Below are 13,223 nucleotides of genomic sequence, written 5' to 3'. Positions count from 1 at the left end.
GTGTCGTCAGCAAATTTGAACAGGGTGCTTTTTACCCCCTCGTCCAAGTCACTGACAAAGATGGACCAAGCCCTGCAGGACCCCACTGCCCACACTCCTCCAGGTTGAAAACGACCCATCCACCACCATGCTCCAGGTGCGGCCCTCCAGCCAGTTAGCAACCCATTTATCTGTGTATGTGTCAACACCACAGTCCCCTAGTTTTTTAATGAAAATGGGGTAAGAGACAGGTGTTGAAGGCCTTCCAAAAGTCCTGAAAGACTACATCCACTACTACCCCTGCATCTAAGGATTTGGTGATCTGGTCATAGGAGGCCACCAGGTTGGTCTGACATGACCTGCCTCTAGCGAGCCCATTTTGGTTGCCCCCAAGCATAACCTCCCCCGCTGGCCCCTCATAGACATGTGCCAGAATAATTCTCTCCAAAAGCTTACCCAGGATTGAGGTAAGACTAACTGGCCGACAGTTTCCTGGGTCCTCCTTCCTCCCTTTTTTTGAAGATGGGAACCACGTTGGCCCTCTTCCAGTCCCCTGGCACCACTCTTGAAAGTTCTTTCAAGCTGCTTGCAAGTTTTATGACATCATACTCCAAAATACCAGGATTCTTCGTACATGTATATGTGAAGCTGAGAAAAGCCCACTTGTTTTTCCCCCATTTTTCAAGGCAAAGCGCTAGAGCATGCCTCCCTGCTCAGCTGGAGCAGACAGCTTTGACCAAAGCTAGTTCACTCACCCTGTCAAGGGGAAGGAGGAAAACAGGGCATGCAAAGCATCCTGGGACAGTGGGGGACTAGAAGCGTTAAGTTCAATAAACTGATTTAAACCTAAATCACGAGACACTTCCCTAGCTTGCTCCTGCAGCCATGTGGCTAAGGGAAGCTAAATTCAGGGGCATCTGAAGCCCAAGCCTCTGGGCTTGGGCCTACATGTAGGATGCTTGCCAAAGGATTTGGAAACATCTGAAGCCCCAGGTTGGGGTGAAGGATGTTAGCCAGTAGTAGGGCCACATATGGTTCTTGAATGACTCACGGATTTGGAATTGATTTGGCTAATTTGACTTGGAACATGAAAAAGTTTCCTTAAAAGAAACCAACACCTAAATCAGTTAGGTCTGATAATACATCCATCCAGGTTCATCTTAAACTGGTTTTAGCCATTTTGAAAGTGATTTATGTGCACTGAACTTCTTCTGTTAGATTTGAACCAGTTTCTGCTCACTTATACCCGTTTATGTGCAACTTTTGTACCTAGCCAAGGTGCTTTCAGAACACAGGGCCAGCTACACTAGCGAGGAAGTGAAGAATAAACTTGTTCAGTGAACACACAAGAGTAATTCATTATTTTTCGCATGTTATGAAAGATTAGGTCTCACCCCTTCAACTCAGCCAAGACCAGGCTCAGATGTAGGGTGAAAAGGAATAGATAGATTCTGTGCTATTTCTGTTGACAGAAGCAGCACAAAAGGCACAATTCAGGAGGAAGGAGGGCAAGGCAACCATGCCTCTTACTGCCCAAAACAGGCTCCGGAGCAAGGGAGAGTAGCCCTAAGAGTCACCAGAGCAGTGCTACCATCGCATCCCTATAGCATTACAGCATCAGTTCATCCCATGGCCCTTGCCTCCACACCCTCCTTCAGCCTGCAGAGGTTCCCCTTTAGCGCACTTCAGCCTTTTCACACCTCCCACAAGCCACTGGAATGGGAGGTGGAATCCAGCCCTGGAAAGGTGTGGCATATGGCTATTAACTACACTTGTAAAATGAACACCACACGCAGGTTTACTCATGAGAGATCATTTCAAAAGACACCCTGACCGAGCTGCGGAGACAGAGTTTGCCTTTTTTTTTTTACAGGCACATACTACATTTGTGCACACCCAACTCACTTGTATAGATCTATTACTGGTTTTGCTGCATCTTTGTATTTTCTTAGCCTGGCAGCAACAGCATCAGGTTTGTCATCTTCTTGCTGGATTAATGGCTCACCTGTGATGTCATCGATCCCCTGAAAAGGCAAACATTGAAATGAGCCAGGCAACACTTAATGAAAATGCGCCAACATAAAGCAATCATATACTGAGGTCACAGAGTTGCACAGAAGGAAGTAAAGGCAAAGTCAACTAAGAAGAAACTGTATTTATGCAAGATATGATCATCAGAAGTACTGAAATGTATCAGATAAAAAAATAGCAACAGGATAAACACTGTTATAGGACATTACTGCATTTAAAGAAGAACATATTGCTGTGATACAAAATAAAAACAAACTAAAATAGGAGAAAAATATATTCACATACATACAAAAAATTTTTTTTCCAGAAATCTATCTATTGCATTGTGGCTTGCTCAGCATTTAATACCGTTGATCAGGGCTTTCCAAACTTGATACCCGAGACGCATTTTTTCTTGGTTAAAACTGGCAGCACACTTAAATCTTACACTCAAGAGAGACATCTATATTTTTTCAAAACATAACAAAATTCCAACCCTGCACAGAGGAAAGCATACCAGTGCTAAGATGTAACAAAATAACAGAGCTGTACCCTGCTCTTTCCACTGTCTGCCCACTCCCAAGACCTGGTCCATATCTCAGGGGGCAGAGATATCCCCCACTCCTGAAGCTGCTCGTGCAGGGTCTCGCACTCTAGCAGCCACTACATCTCCCCTCCTACCAGCCCCAGGGGCACTGAAGGAATGGGCGGGATGACCCAGACTGCAAACTGTGGCTCCATGGGCTCTTCTGCCCACCTGCCCACACTGCTGGCAGCTGGGGTGGGAGGGAAGAGGGCTGGCATGGGGGCTGCCTTGGGGACAGGGAAGGCAGCAGCAGTGACGGCAGTCCCCAAAGGAGCAGCTGCAGGTGCTGCTGGGAGTAACTGGGACAGGCACAGGGTGCTGGATGGGAGAGGAGAGCATTTGCCTCCTCACACAGGGAGGGATTTTATGGCACACATCTGTCACTTGCATCACTCTAGCATGCCATGGCAAACCCTTTGGGAACCCACGCTATAGATAATCTTACATGTACGAGAGGCGGATTGAATTCCATGTTATACACTCTTCCGCTAGCTGGGTGAATCCAACGAGCACTGAGGCGGTCTTTCAGCGTCTCAAACGGGATGTTTAAACTGATAACTAGATCCAGCTCACAGATCCTGTCAAGTGCTTCAGCTTGTACTAATGTTCTAGGAAAACCTGGACACAGAGGAGAAAACCAAGTGAAACCACAAGCCATAGTCAGACAGTTTCAATAGTTATTGGCAGATCATAAATAAATTCCACAATATTAGTGCTGGTGGGGGTATTGGGAGAAAGCCAGAGATCCACTTATAACACAAAGAATATAAAGGCAGTGAAGGCACATACATTTAAAAAAAAGTCATAAAGTTATACTCCACTCCCATGCTATAGCAACTCTGTTGACGTACCTTTAACTTTCAGTAATTAAACGCCTGTAAATTGAACAAACTATGCAAAAGTACATACTCTTCAACAAGTGTTTCTAGTACATCTCCTCTAAAGGTTTATATATAGCCGTCTAAGCTATCTGAGTTCCTAAAAGCCATTGGTTTGTTTTACCAATCTAAAAATAACTCTGCAGTGCAAGGATTACAAATGGCTGTGTTAATGCACTGGGTTGGGTTTTAGGATATGGAAATTCAACTCCCAGCCAAGGTGACAGGTATGCTGCTAAGTCACTCTCCAAAACAGAGACAATATATTAGAAAGATACTGCAAGGTACTCAGTAATATTGGCAGGAGTGGAAAAAGCCATGAGTACCTAAAATTGGCTGTGGCCAATGTGAGAGCACCACAACACCAAGAAAAGGGCCTCATAGTGTATCATCTATTTCAGGGCTGCCCAACTTCTAAGCAGCCAGGGACCACACTAATGGGAACCTCAAAGAGACCCCTCCTCACTGCACCATGTGGATGCCACCACCCCATCACTGTAGTACATACCCTTGTCCTACCACTGCATTGCCTGCCCTCTCCCCCCACACCACCACTGCACTGTGCGCCTGCATAGCCCCAAAGCTCACCCTCAGCTTCCCCAGCAGCACTGTTCTGCCCCAGCCCCTAGTGTGGGGGCAGGCAACAGAAGCCGAAGGAGGGAGATAGGGGGGCAGGAAAAGAACGGTGGCTGGATAGGAGCCCGGGGCTGCAACTTAAGGCCTTATGGGCAGCCAGTTGGATCCCTCTGCAAGTTGCATAAAGGTAGGAAGAGATGGGAATCCTGGCTTGTACTGTGCCCAGTGAAGACTGGAGGTCACTGAACTCCCACTGGAATCAACAGGATATGGCACTCAGCACTGCACAGAATCAGTGTAATAGTGTAAGCTATGAACTTTAATACGTGACTGTGCATAACCATGGTTACATATTAAGTTTGCATCCGTTGGACTTGGAGAGAAGATAGATCAGTGACAGATCCTGCTGGGCCAGCAAGTTAATGGGATATGGCTGAACAGCTATTTAGGCAAGGCGCGTGTCAGAGCCCTTCATGAAGCATGCCATTTTTCTGAGACTGTCCATAGCTCTTATTACTGTACCCTAAGTGCACTACAGGAAAGGCAGACAAATTACTAGTCCTGGTCAATGACTATCATTCTTAACTGAAACAACATGGCAGGAGGCAGCTTTGAGGAAGAAAAGGTTATTCTCTCATGGGACTCGGAAGCATTTTGCTTGCCAATGAAACAGTGGTAGTGCGTTTCCAAATGACTACTGACCTTTCTCGACCAGAACAACCAACTGTTTCGATGTACTGACTTGAAAGCCAAGGGTGACATGCGCTTACAAGCAAGAACAAGACAGGGATCCAAGAACATGGAGTAACCACTTGACGAGGAAAACATGTAAAGGAGCATCTATAAGCAAAGCAGACAAACCCACTAACTTCAGCTCCAAGTTCAAGCTATAAAAGCATTCAGGGATAGCTGTTTTTGGACTGCACTGACTCAGAGTTAAAGGGACCTCAAAGGTCAGTTAATTCAACACCTTCCACAGCTTTGGGATGACTATTCCTAGCCCATCCCAGACAGGTGCCTAACCACCCTCTTGAAGTCTCCAGTGAAGAGAATTCCACATCTTCCCTGGCAGCTGGTTCCATTGCTCCATGATTTCCAGTTAAGCAGCTTCCCCCAATCTCTCCTCAAGATTTAATCCAAAAATATTTTGTTGCAATGTAAACCCATAACCTAATATCCTGCCCTGTGGCAAGGAAAAATGACTGTTCGTGGCAGCCTTCCAGATATTTGAAAACTGCTATCAAGTCCCCCCTTAGATCTCCTTTTCTCTGAACTGAAGTTACCCCCACAGATATCTGTTCATTTATATTTGGTCTTTCTTCCCCCAAGATATAAGGCCCTATATACTGGTCCGTGCTGAATTTCATCCTGCTAGTCTACAGCTCAGATGTCCAGCCTAGGTGTCCACATTTTCAAGATCCCTTTGGAAGACAGGATTACAATTCAGGTTGGTTGTAAGCCCTCCCTGTTTTAAGTCCAACTCAAAAAAAAAATATATCAGGAAAACGCTGAATTAAAGTTATTAATAAAAACAGCGCCATCGCCAGACCCAGAACAGACCCTGCTTGAAACTTCCTGCCACTCGGACAAAGCTCTAACCGTGAAGGAGGATGTGCATGCATACACAGGGATATAGAAAGGAGGGAGCACTGCAATGAAACTGCTCTAGTGCAGCTTCAGGCTTCAATGCTGCTGAGCTGCTCTTCTCCTCTGCAGCTCCTTTTCCACCGTATTAGTCCTGTGGCTTTCAGTCTATCACGAGAGGTGGTCCCGATTTTCATGAGACAGATGGATATAATCTGCACTGTCTGTTTGTTTTTGGGGGTGGGGGGGCTGGTTTGTTTAGTTTTTTTAAACTAGAACTTTATAAAACTGAGGGCTCTGTGCAGAACGCCCCAGAGGCACCTGCCGATTTAAGCAGCCATGCAGACAGTGCATTCAAATTCTTCCATCTCACTAAACAGCGTCCCACTTAGAATGAAAGATAATCTGGGGAAAGAAAAACAACAACAGCAACCACAACACCTAGGCTGTAGTTACAGTTCTGCCCTAGACCCCACTAGCCGTGCACAGAAAAATGAAACAAACTTCCCCATCTGCTAAATGGGGAGGATACCCCCCCTCCCCCACACTGCAGTGGTGTTGTCACTAGTGTTACTAGGGTGAAGCAAGTGGGACAACAGCCCCAGGTACCAATATGGCCCCTTCCCCCAGGAGTCTCCCCCACAGCCACAGAAGTTAGGCAGGCGCAGCCCCTGCCCAGCAACGTCTCTGGAGCAAGGAGGAGGAGGGTGGAATGATACTCCCTCCCCAGGGAGGTTTTGCTATGGGAGGCACAGCCCTGCCCTGGGGAGGGCAAACAGGGCAGCAGGAACAGCCCCTTGGGGAGCCTGTGCCTCTACCCGCCCCTCAGCGGCAGCAGTAGCAGTTGCTGCTCAAATAAGAGCCCTGGCAGTAAGGCTCCTCTCCCACCTTCCAGAACGGTCAGCATAATCCCACCAGCCCCAGGCACTCGAGCTGGCCGCATCTCTGTGTCACAAGGCCTGGTTCAGCAATGGTCAGAAAGCATGCCAGTGAAAGTAAACTAGCATCACCACCACCACCTCAATAACCAGACAGCCACTGCTGAACAATTACCATCTATACCCACATTGTAAAAAGTCCTTTTAAAATCACTATCCACCGAAAAGCTGTGGGAAATACTCCTTAGGCAACACAATTCTGATTTTACCATTCAGTAATGGCTGCCTGCTAACATAAAAAAAAGCCAGGGACTGGAGATGACAGTCTCAGTAGAAGAACAAAATTAATGTCACAACACTTGAGGTGGTCTCCTGGGATAAGACATTGCTGCATAGCAACTTTCAGAGAGAGTTCATATGCTGAAGCCTTACACTACTTATGTTATAGCAAGTTTACCATGGACTTCAATGGGAACGGTATTTTAGCCCACTTCTCAGTTCCTATGTCAGTAGTGACAGTTCAAAATCCTTCAGTACAAGATTGAGGCACAGATGGAAAGAGAAGCTGAAGGCGGAAGTGGGTGTGAGTGGGTGGGAAGTAGGTAAAAGCTATCCATGAAGAAAACTAGCAAACCTGGTTGTGGATTTATCTAGGACACCATGTGCATGAATGAACAGTCATAATTTAGTTGCCATCAGAGGAAAAAAATGCCTTAACATTCATAAGACTGATCATGTTAAAGGACCTTTTCATACCAGAGCTCCTGCCTTTTCCCACCCCACAGTAGGAAACACTCCCTCAAAATGGTTTGAGTGGACTCATATTTGGCCCTAGCAACAATTTAGCCACACCGGACTAGAACTGCTACACACATGGCTGAACAGGGAGAAGTTCCACAGGCAGTAATGGTCCTCCTTCTAGGTTAGGGCAAGAAAAGATTAATCCCATGATGTGTAGTTTAAGACCCAGAAAACTTTCCAAGTTTTAGAGGCAGCAAATCTGAGATTTGAAGACAGTGTTCTCCGCTTGGGATTTTGCCAGCCAAATACATTTCCAAGACAATAAAACCTTGGAAGAATGCAGACCGCTGGGGTCAGCAAGATTCCACCTAAGGACACTTCACTTTGGCTTTTCTAATACTACACAATTCAGGTTGTTGCACATTATAAACTCAGAGCACTAGAGGGCTGTACGGCTGTATATACTAACATGTTCTGAGAGCTGGATTTCACATTTCTGCAAGGGAAGGCTAGACAGAGAGAAAAGAAGAGGTCTCATCGCTTGAATGTAGGGGTGGAGGGGGAAGTAGAGACTTTTTCCTGTCTATGATTTAGAATAGTAGTGTTGTTGTAGCCACAATGGCCTGGGGACAGGAGGTGTTATGCAAGATTCATGATTAGTTTGACATCATCTTTTATCGAACCTGCTTTATAGTTGAGAAAGATGGTAGACAAGCTTTCAGGCACAAAAGGCTCTTCCTTAAAACTAATACACCTTTTACTAGACAAAAAGAAACAAGGACTTAGAGACAATGGCTTCATGGCTTATTATAAACTTGCCTGCTCTGTTCAGCTCTGTTCCACAGGTGATAAGACCTTTCTCTCTCTCAAAAAAAAGCTATTATTCTTTTACATAATTAGGTTGTAGCTATGGCAGCTATTCTTGACTGAGATCTAAGGGTTTGGATAGGCTTACTTCTCCTTTTCAAAGGGGAAGTTTCATTGACAAAGAGGTTAAAATCATAATAGATTCAACTGGTATTTAGTTAATGTTGTACCTGCTAATCTGAAACAGACAGAGGAAAGAAGTTTTAGGGCACAAAACGCATCCATCATCTCTTTCAATTACCAAGATGGTCCAATAAAGAGACCAGACACACTGTGCTTCTTCAATGTGAGAGTGTTTTAATTCCCAAATAAGTGATACTTTGGGACAGGAGGAAGCAGAATCCAACAGCACACACAGATAGGCTGGGGTTTAAGGTGAGATAGCTGAAGCTGGGGTGAGTCCTGCAAATAAGTCACCTGGTAGCATGGCTTATGGATTCTTAGCACATGTATCTACAGGACTCAAGACAAGTAAGGATATTGCACAAATTAATTCTCCTTAGTAGTTTTAATAACCACTCTTACAGCTTGTTAGGTGGAAGAATGAGTTACCATTCAACAATATAGGATTTAGTACAGAGGCAAGAGTGTGTTGTATGAAGGAGGCATTGCAAAAATTTGGATATAGACTGCCTTTTATATAGCCCATCTGCACATATAGATTCTCCCCCAAACCACTAGCTTGTGGTCCTATTCTTTCACTGCAACAAATAAAATTATCCAACACTATAAGCAAATGAGAAACTTGTCCTGAGCATGGAAGACCATAGGGCTGTGAAATTAAACAAGATGAATTATGAAACAAGTCCTTGAACAAATCCAGGAAGCGTTTAGAAGCCACTAAATACCACACTTCAGGGCCGAGTTACACGTGCCAGAAGAAACACGCACACTAAAAAAGCCAAAAACCAAAACACAGCAATGGGGAGGGCACTGCAGGAACTGCCTCGCTATATCAACAACTCCATCTGCTCACAAAGTTGTTCCACCAAATCTCAGGCATCTCCAACAGCAAGAAAACATTACTACTTTATGGGCAAAATCTCTAGAAAACTCCACAAGTCCCATGTCTCACTTTGTTCAAGATTCTGGATAACGGTGCACAGCAAGAACACAGTAAGGTATAAACTACTTGGTGTCAAGCTGTCCATTCATTCCAAACTAGGTTCATACTCTAAGCTTCTCTTCAATAGCACAAACACTGCCACTCCTAACCCTGGCCATCTCTGCTAGCAGATCAAGAAAAATATTGCTTTACTGCCTGCCTCCTGAAGCCTAGCAGGCATTTGTTGGTTTGCCCAGGCAAGAGGAGTGATGTCTCCAGAGGTGAATGCATTCAGCTGCTGACAGATGTTAAATTAAAGGCACAATGGCACCTCATGAGCAATCCCAACAATCATGCTTCCTGCCATGCCATACATGTATGGAAGGCAACATGAGGGGGGAATTGAGCATCATGATCCTGGAGTTCTCCTGCACCAGTAAGCAGCAAGCTTGCCTCCCTGCATTCGCCTGGCTGCCAGCTCCGGTCAGCTGACTGATGCTCCTAGCCAGGGGAATGTACATCGGAGCCAAGAACTCCACGCACGCCCCAGCTGGGAGCCCTCGGTCAGCTCAGCAGTGCTCCCAGCCTCTGGAGCACAGAAGAACGTAAGGGCTCGTGTGCTCCAGAGGTTGGGAACACTGACCGCATGTTCAACTAAAGGCATGTTAGAGACCAGCCACAAAAGTTGTTGCACAAAATGTGATATTCCCCCTTTTAAATCGCACCATTAATTGAATGAACATGTGGCCAGGTCATTACTTAATCATGTTAATCACAATTTAAGTATAATGTCCGTCAGAGGCCTTACTTGCCAATGCTTAAATGTTACACACAGAGGCTTGTCTCTCCCCCCATGCATCATGCAGGCAAAGGCTCACTTGCAATTCTTGCATGCCACATGCTGTTCTCCAGTGACGGTGCTGTTTCCTCTGGGGCTCATGTTCTGTCAACTCAAGTAAAATGCATCTGCATTATTTTCACTTTAAGGTTGTTTCCTTTCATGACTTCATGCCAGCTAGTGTTCAGCGCCTGTAGATTTTCAATGCCTGCTTTTTTTGGCTAGACACAGAGTCTCAGGCCAAATGTCATTCAGACCTTAAGGGCTGTTTCACCGCAGCAGCATCAAGTCAGAGACGGTGAAGAAGAGTCTAGTTCTGCAGCTTCTTCTATAATGTCACTGAGCTTACCTACCCCAGAGGCTTTAGTCCTCACCAGAGCACAGAGAACAAGGAAACAAGACACTTCTTATCATACTGCCTCCTGTCAAGAGACCCCTCAGAGGACAAGACAGCACTCTTGCTCTAAGCCAGTGGTGCTCATCTTTTTGGCCCCCGGGGTGGATCAGTGGAATGGGGCTGCTCCTCAAGCCAGACCAGACCCACCTGAGCCGCCCCGTTCAAACCCAGGTGCCATGCTATGCAGCCTGCTGAGTTCCCCACAGGTCTGGAAGTTTGTCAGCAGAAGAGCAGCAATTAGCTGCCATCACTCTGCTACCAAATTTTTGGTACTATTAGGAGCCCCACAGGCTGAATGGCATGGCTCCACAGCCTGGATCTAGCTCACAGGCTGGGGATTAAGCACCCCTGCTCTAAACAGAAAGAAATTACATGCACTCTCATTTCCACACATCCCCCCACCCCATAATGGGGGAACTGCAACATGACTTTTATTCTCTATGACAAACAGCCACAGCACACCCTCAAAGTGCCCTGTATCAAGGAGATGAGGGAAGGCAGGCAGGGAGTTTAGCTCTTCAGATAGGAAGGCCGGCATCTGTTGTCTTCTCAGGCCTATCTTACACAGTTGCACGACACACAGACAGACACACAGACAGACACACAGACAGACACACCCCCACCCCAATTTTGAAATTCCTTTTTGGCTCTACTAGATCCTATGGCAAGGAGCCGTCCCTCTGATCACTATATGCAGCATAGTGCTGCACAGCCTCGCCTTTTCCAAGTTCACTGCCTCAACTCTCCCATTCAGGAATCTTCTTCCCTCCCACCCTCAGGAGAGCAGACCCATCTTGAAGGTGAAGGAGCTATGGCTACACACATTTCACATTGATACTGCTGCCTTTCCTCCAAAGAGACAAAGAAACCAATACTGCTAAGGGGCTTCAGGACTTTCTAGTATCCCCCGGTGTGGATGCAGTCTGGGATCTGGAGCAAGTGGCTTTTTGCCAGTATTGATCGATTTATCCACCAAAACACACCTCTTGATCACTTGAACGGCTGTGGTCTTGTCACTCATTTGTGCTAGTTACAAAGCAAACCAAATCAAGAGTCTATGCTTGAAGCTAATGCAGAAGACCTTAATATTCAAGGCAATCCCACTATGGTGCTGCCAATGGAATAACAGTAATACACACATAAGGAGCAGACAGGCACAAGAAGGGAAGAACAAGAGGGCAGCAGGAGAGAAGCAGAATAAAAGTAAGTGGTAGGACATAAAAAGAATAGGTAGTTTTATAAAAGCAGTGTTTCTTAAATTAATTTGGTGCGACAATCCAGCAAGTCTACCGCAACAGGGAAAAAGGACGGTTCATAAGAAAACACGATCATTTACACAACTACCACAAACTACACTAGACAGTTTATGGTGATACTGGCCAACGCTGGCTGCTTTGTTTGGAGAGACCGGAGCACATTTGCATTTGCAGTTCCATGAACAGCAATATTTCTGTGTGCAGTAATGATAACTTATGCAAATCGGTAGCTGTATTTATGCTACAAGATCCTTGTTTTAGTGAGAAATCGTTCTGAGACCTTGTTAAGTGATAGGCAAGTTTTGGAACATTAAGAATAAGGATCTACCTCAGAGTTTGAGTAACGCAAACCATTACAAAAGGTCATCTTTGTTGATCTGGAGTCATAGTAGAATGACTGAACCCAGTACTTACCATCTTGCCACACCACTTGTGCAGTCTCCTCCCAGTAAGACCGATGGGCATTGGGAGCTATTACATATCCTATACCTGGTTTGCCAATGAACTGGGGAAAATAAAATTAAATCAAACCTCAGCTTTACTTAAACACACAACTCCAAAAACAGAAGGACCTCGTAGCAGTCAGGGCAGGGAACAAGCACCAGGCAACCAAGGTTCTCTTCTTTCCAGGGCAAGTGCCCCAACCACGTGTCAAATTACAGTACTGTCCATGTTACAGCCAAGACTGACCTACCTCTCCAAGCCTTTGAGAGGCTCACTTTTGTTTGCCAGTGCTTTGAGAAAAGCATTCCCCATGCAATGCACTGTTAGACTACATACCAGAAGGTCAGAACAGTTACTTGATTAGCCATTAGGAGAATAAAATTTGTTTACACTAATGTAAAAGTTGATTTATTATTTATGTTAATGGTGTGCACACATGGCTTATTGGTTTCTTTCCCTGTATGGCTGCCATTAAGATGACGTGGCTCAACTAAGGCAGCCTTCCCCAAAAGTTAGCAAGTAAGACTTCTACAGGAGCCCACGTCCCTGGTGGGTAAGCTAGATATCCAGCTGCAATAATTCAGATCTTAATGATAAAAGGGACCTTTCTACTTTGTCCTGCCATTTACCACCAGAAAGCTGTTCCTCACCCTACAACGACTGCTACTTAAAATTAAATGGAAGTTTCCAGCATCCTCTCCTACCTCCTATGAATGGTACTCCTGATACCTATTGTGCAAGGTGGACAGCATGGGAAAGCTTTACACCTCTATTATACAACCACATGCTGGTTCTGAAAGACAGCAAGCTCCAAAGTACACAAGGGATGCAGGACATTGAGAGGCTTAGCATGAACCTTAGGACTTTCAGGGATTACAGACTAACCACCTATGGGCATGCACAGCTCTCGACTAGCTACCATCCACAAGACTCTGTTCTGATGCAGCACCACTTAGCAATCCCCGATTTATGCCACTTCAACCAAGAAAAAGCTTTTATTTCCTCTGAAGGAAGTAAAGCATTATAGATTTCATAGACATTAGGGCTGGAAGGGACCTTGGGAGATCATCGAGTCCAGTCCCCTGCCCAAAGGGCAGGAAGTCAGCTGGGGTCATAGGATCCCAGCAAGATAAGCATCCAATTT

At 45.6% G+C, this 13,223-nt stretch overlaps 1 protein-coding gene across 1 annotated transcript in view; it reads right to left on the bottom strand.

Annotated features, from left to right (window-relative positions):
* Positions 1–13,223, bottom strand: part of AK4 (adenylate kinase 4) — a 24,424-nt gene that overhangs the window by 6,879 nt on the left and 4,322 nt on the right. The window contains exons 2-3 of the mRNA XM_019531581.1: positions 3,021–3,193; positions 1,885–2,003 (exon numbers count right to left, since the gene is read on the bottom strand). Coding sequence (XP_019387126.1) covers positions 1,885–2,003; positions 3,021–3,193 — 292 coding nt within the window. The remainder of the gene's footprint in view (positions 1–1,884; positions 2,004–3,020; positions 3,194–13,223) is intronic.

The sequence above is a fragment of the Crocodylus porosus genome, unplaced genomic scaffold (assembly GCF_001723895.1).
Source record: "Crocodylus porosus isolate Cpor-Errol unplaced genomic scaffold, CroPor_comp1, whole genome shotgun sequence".
Classification (NCBI taxonomy): domain Eukaryota; kingdom Metazoa; phylum Chordata; order Crocodylia; family Crocodylidae; genus Crocodylus; species Crocodylus porosus.
The sequence above is the reverse complement of the archived record's forward strand: the minus strand, read 5'-3'. Positions and strand labels throughout refer to the sequence as shown.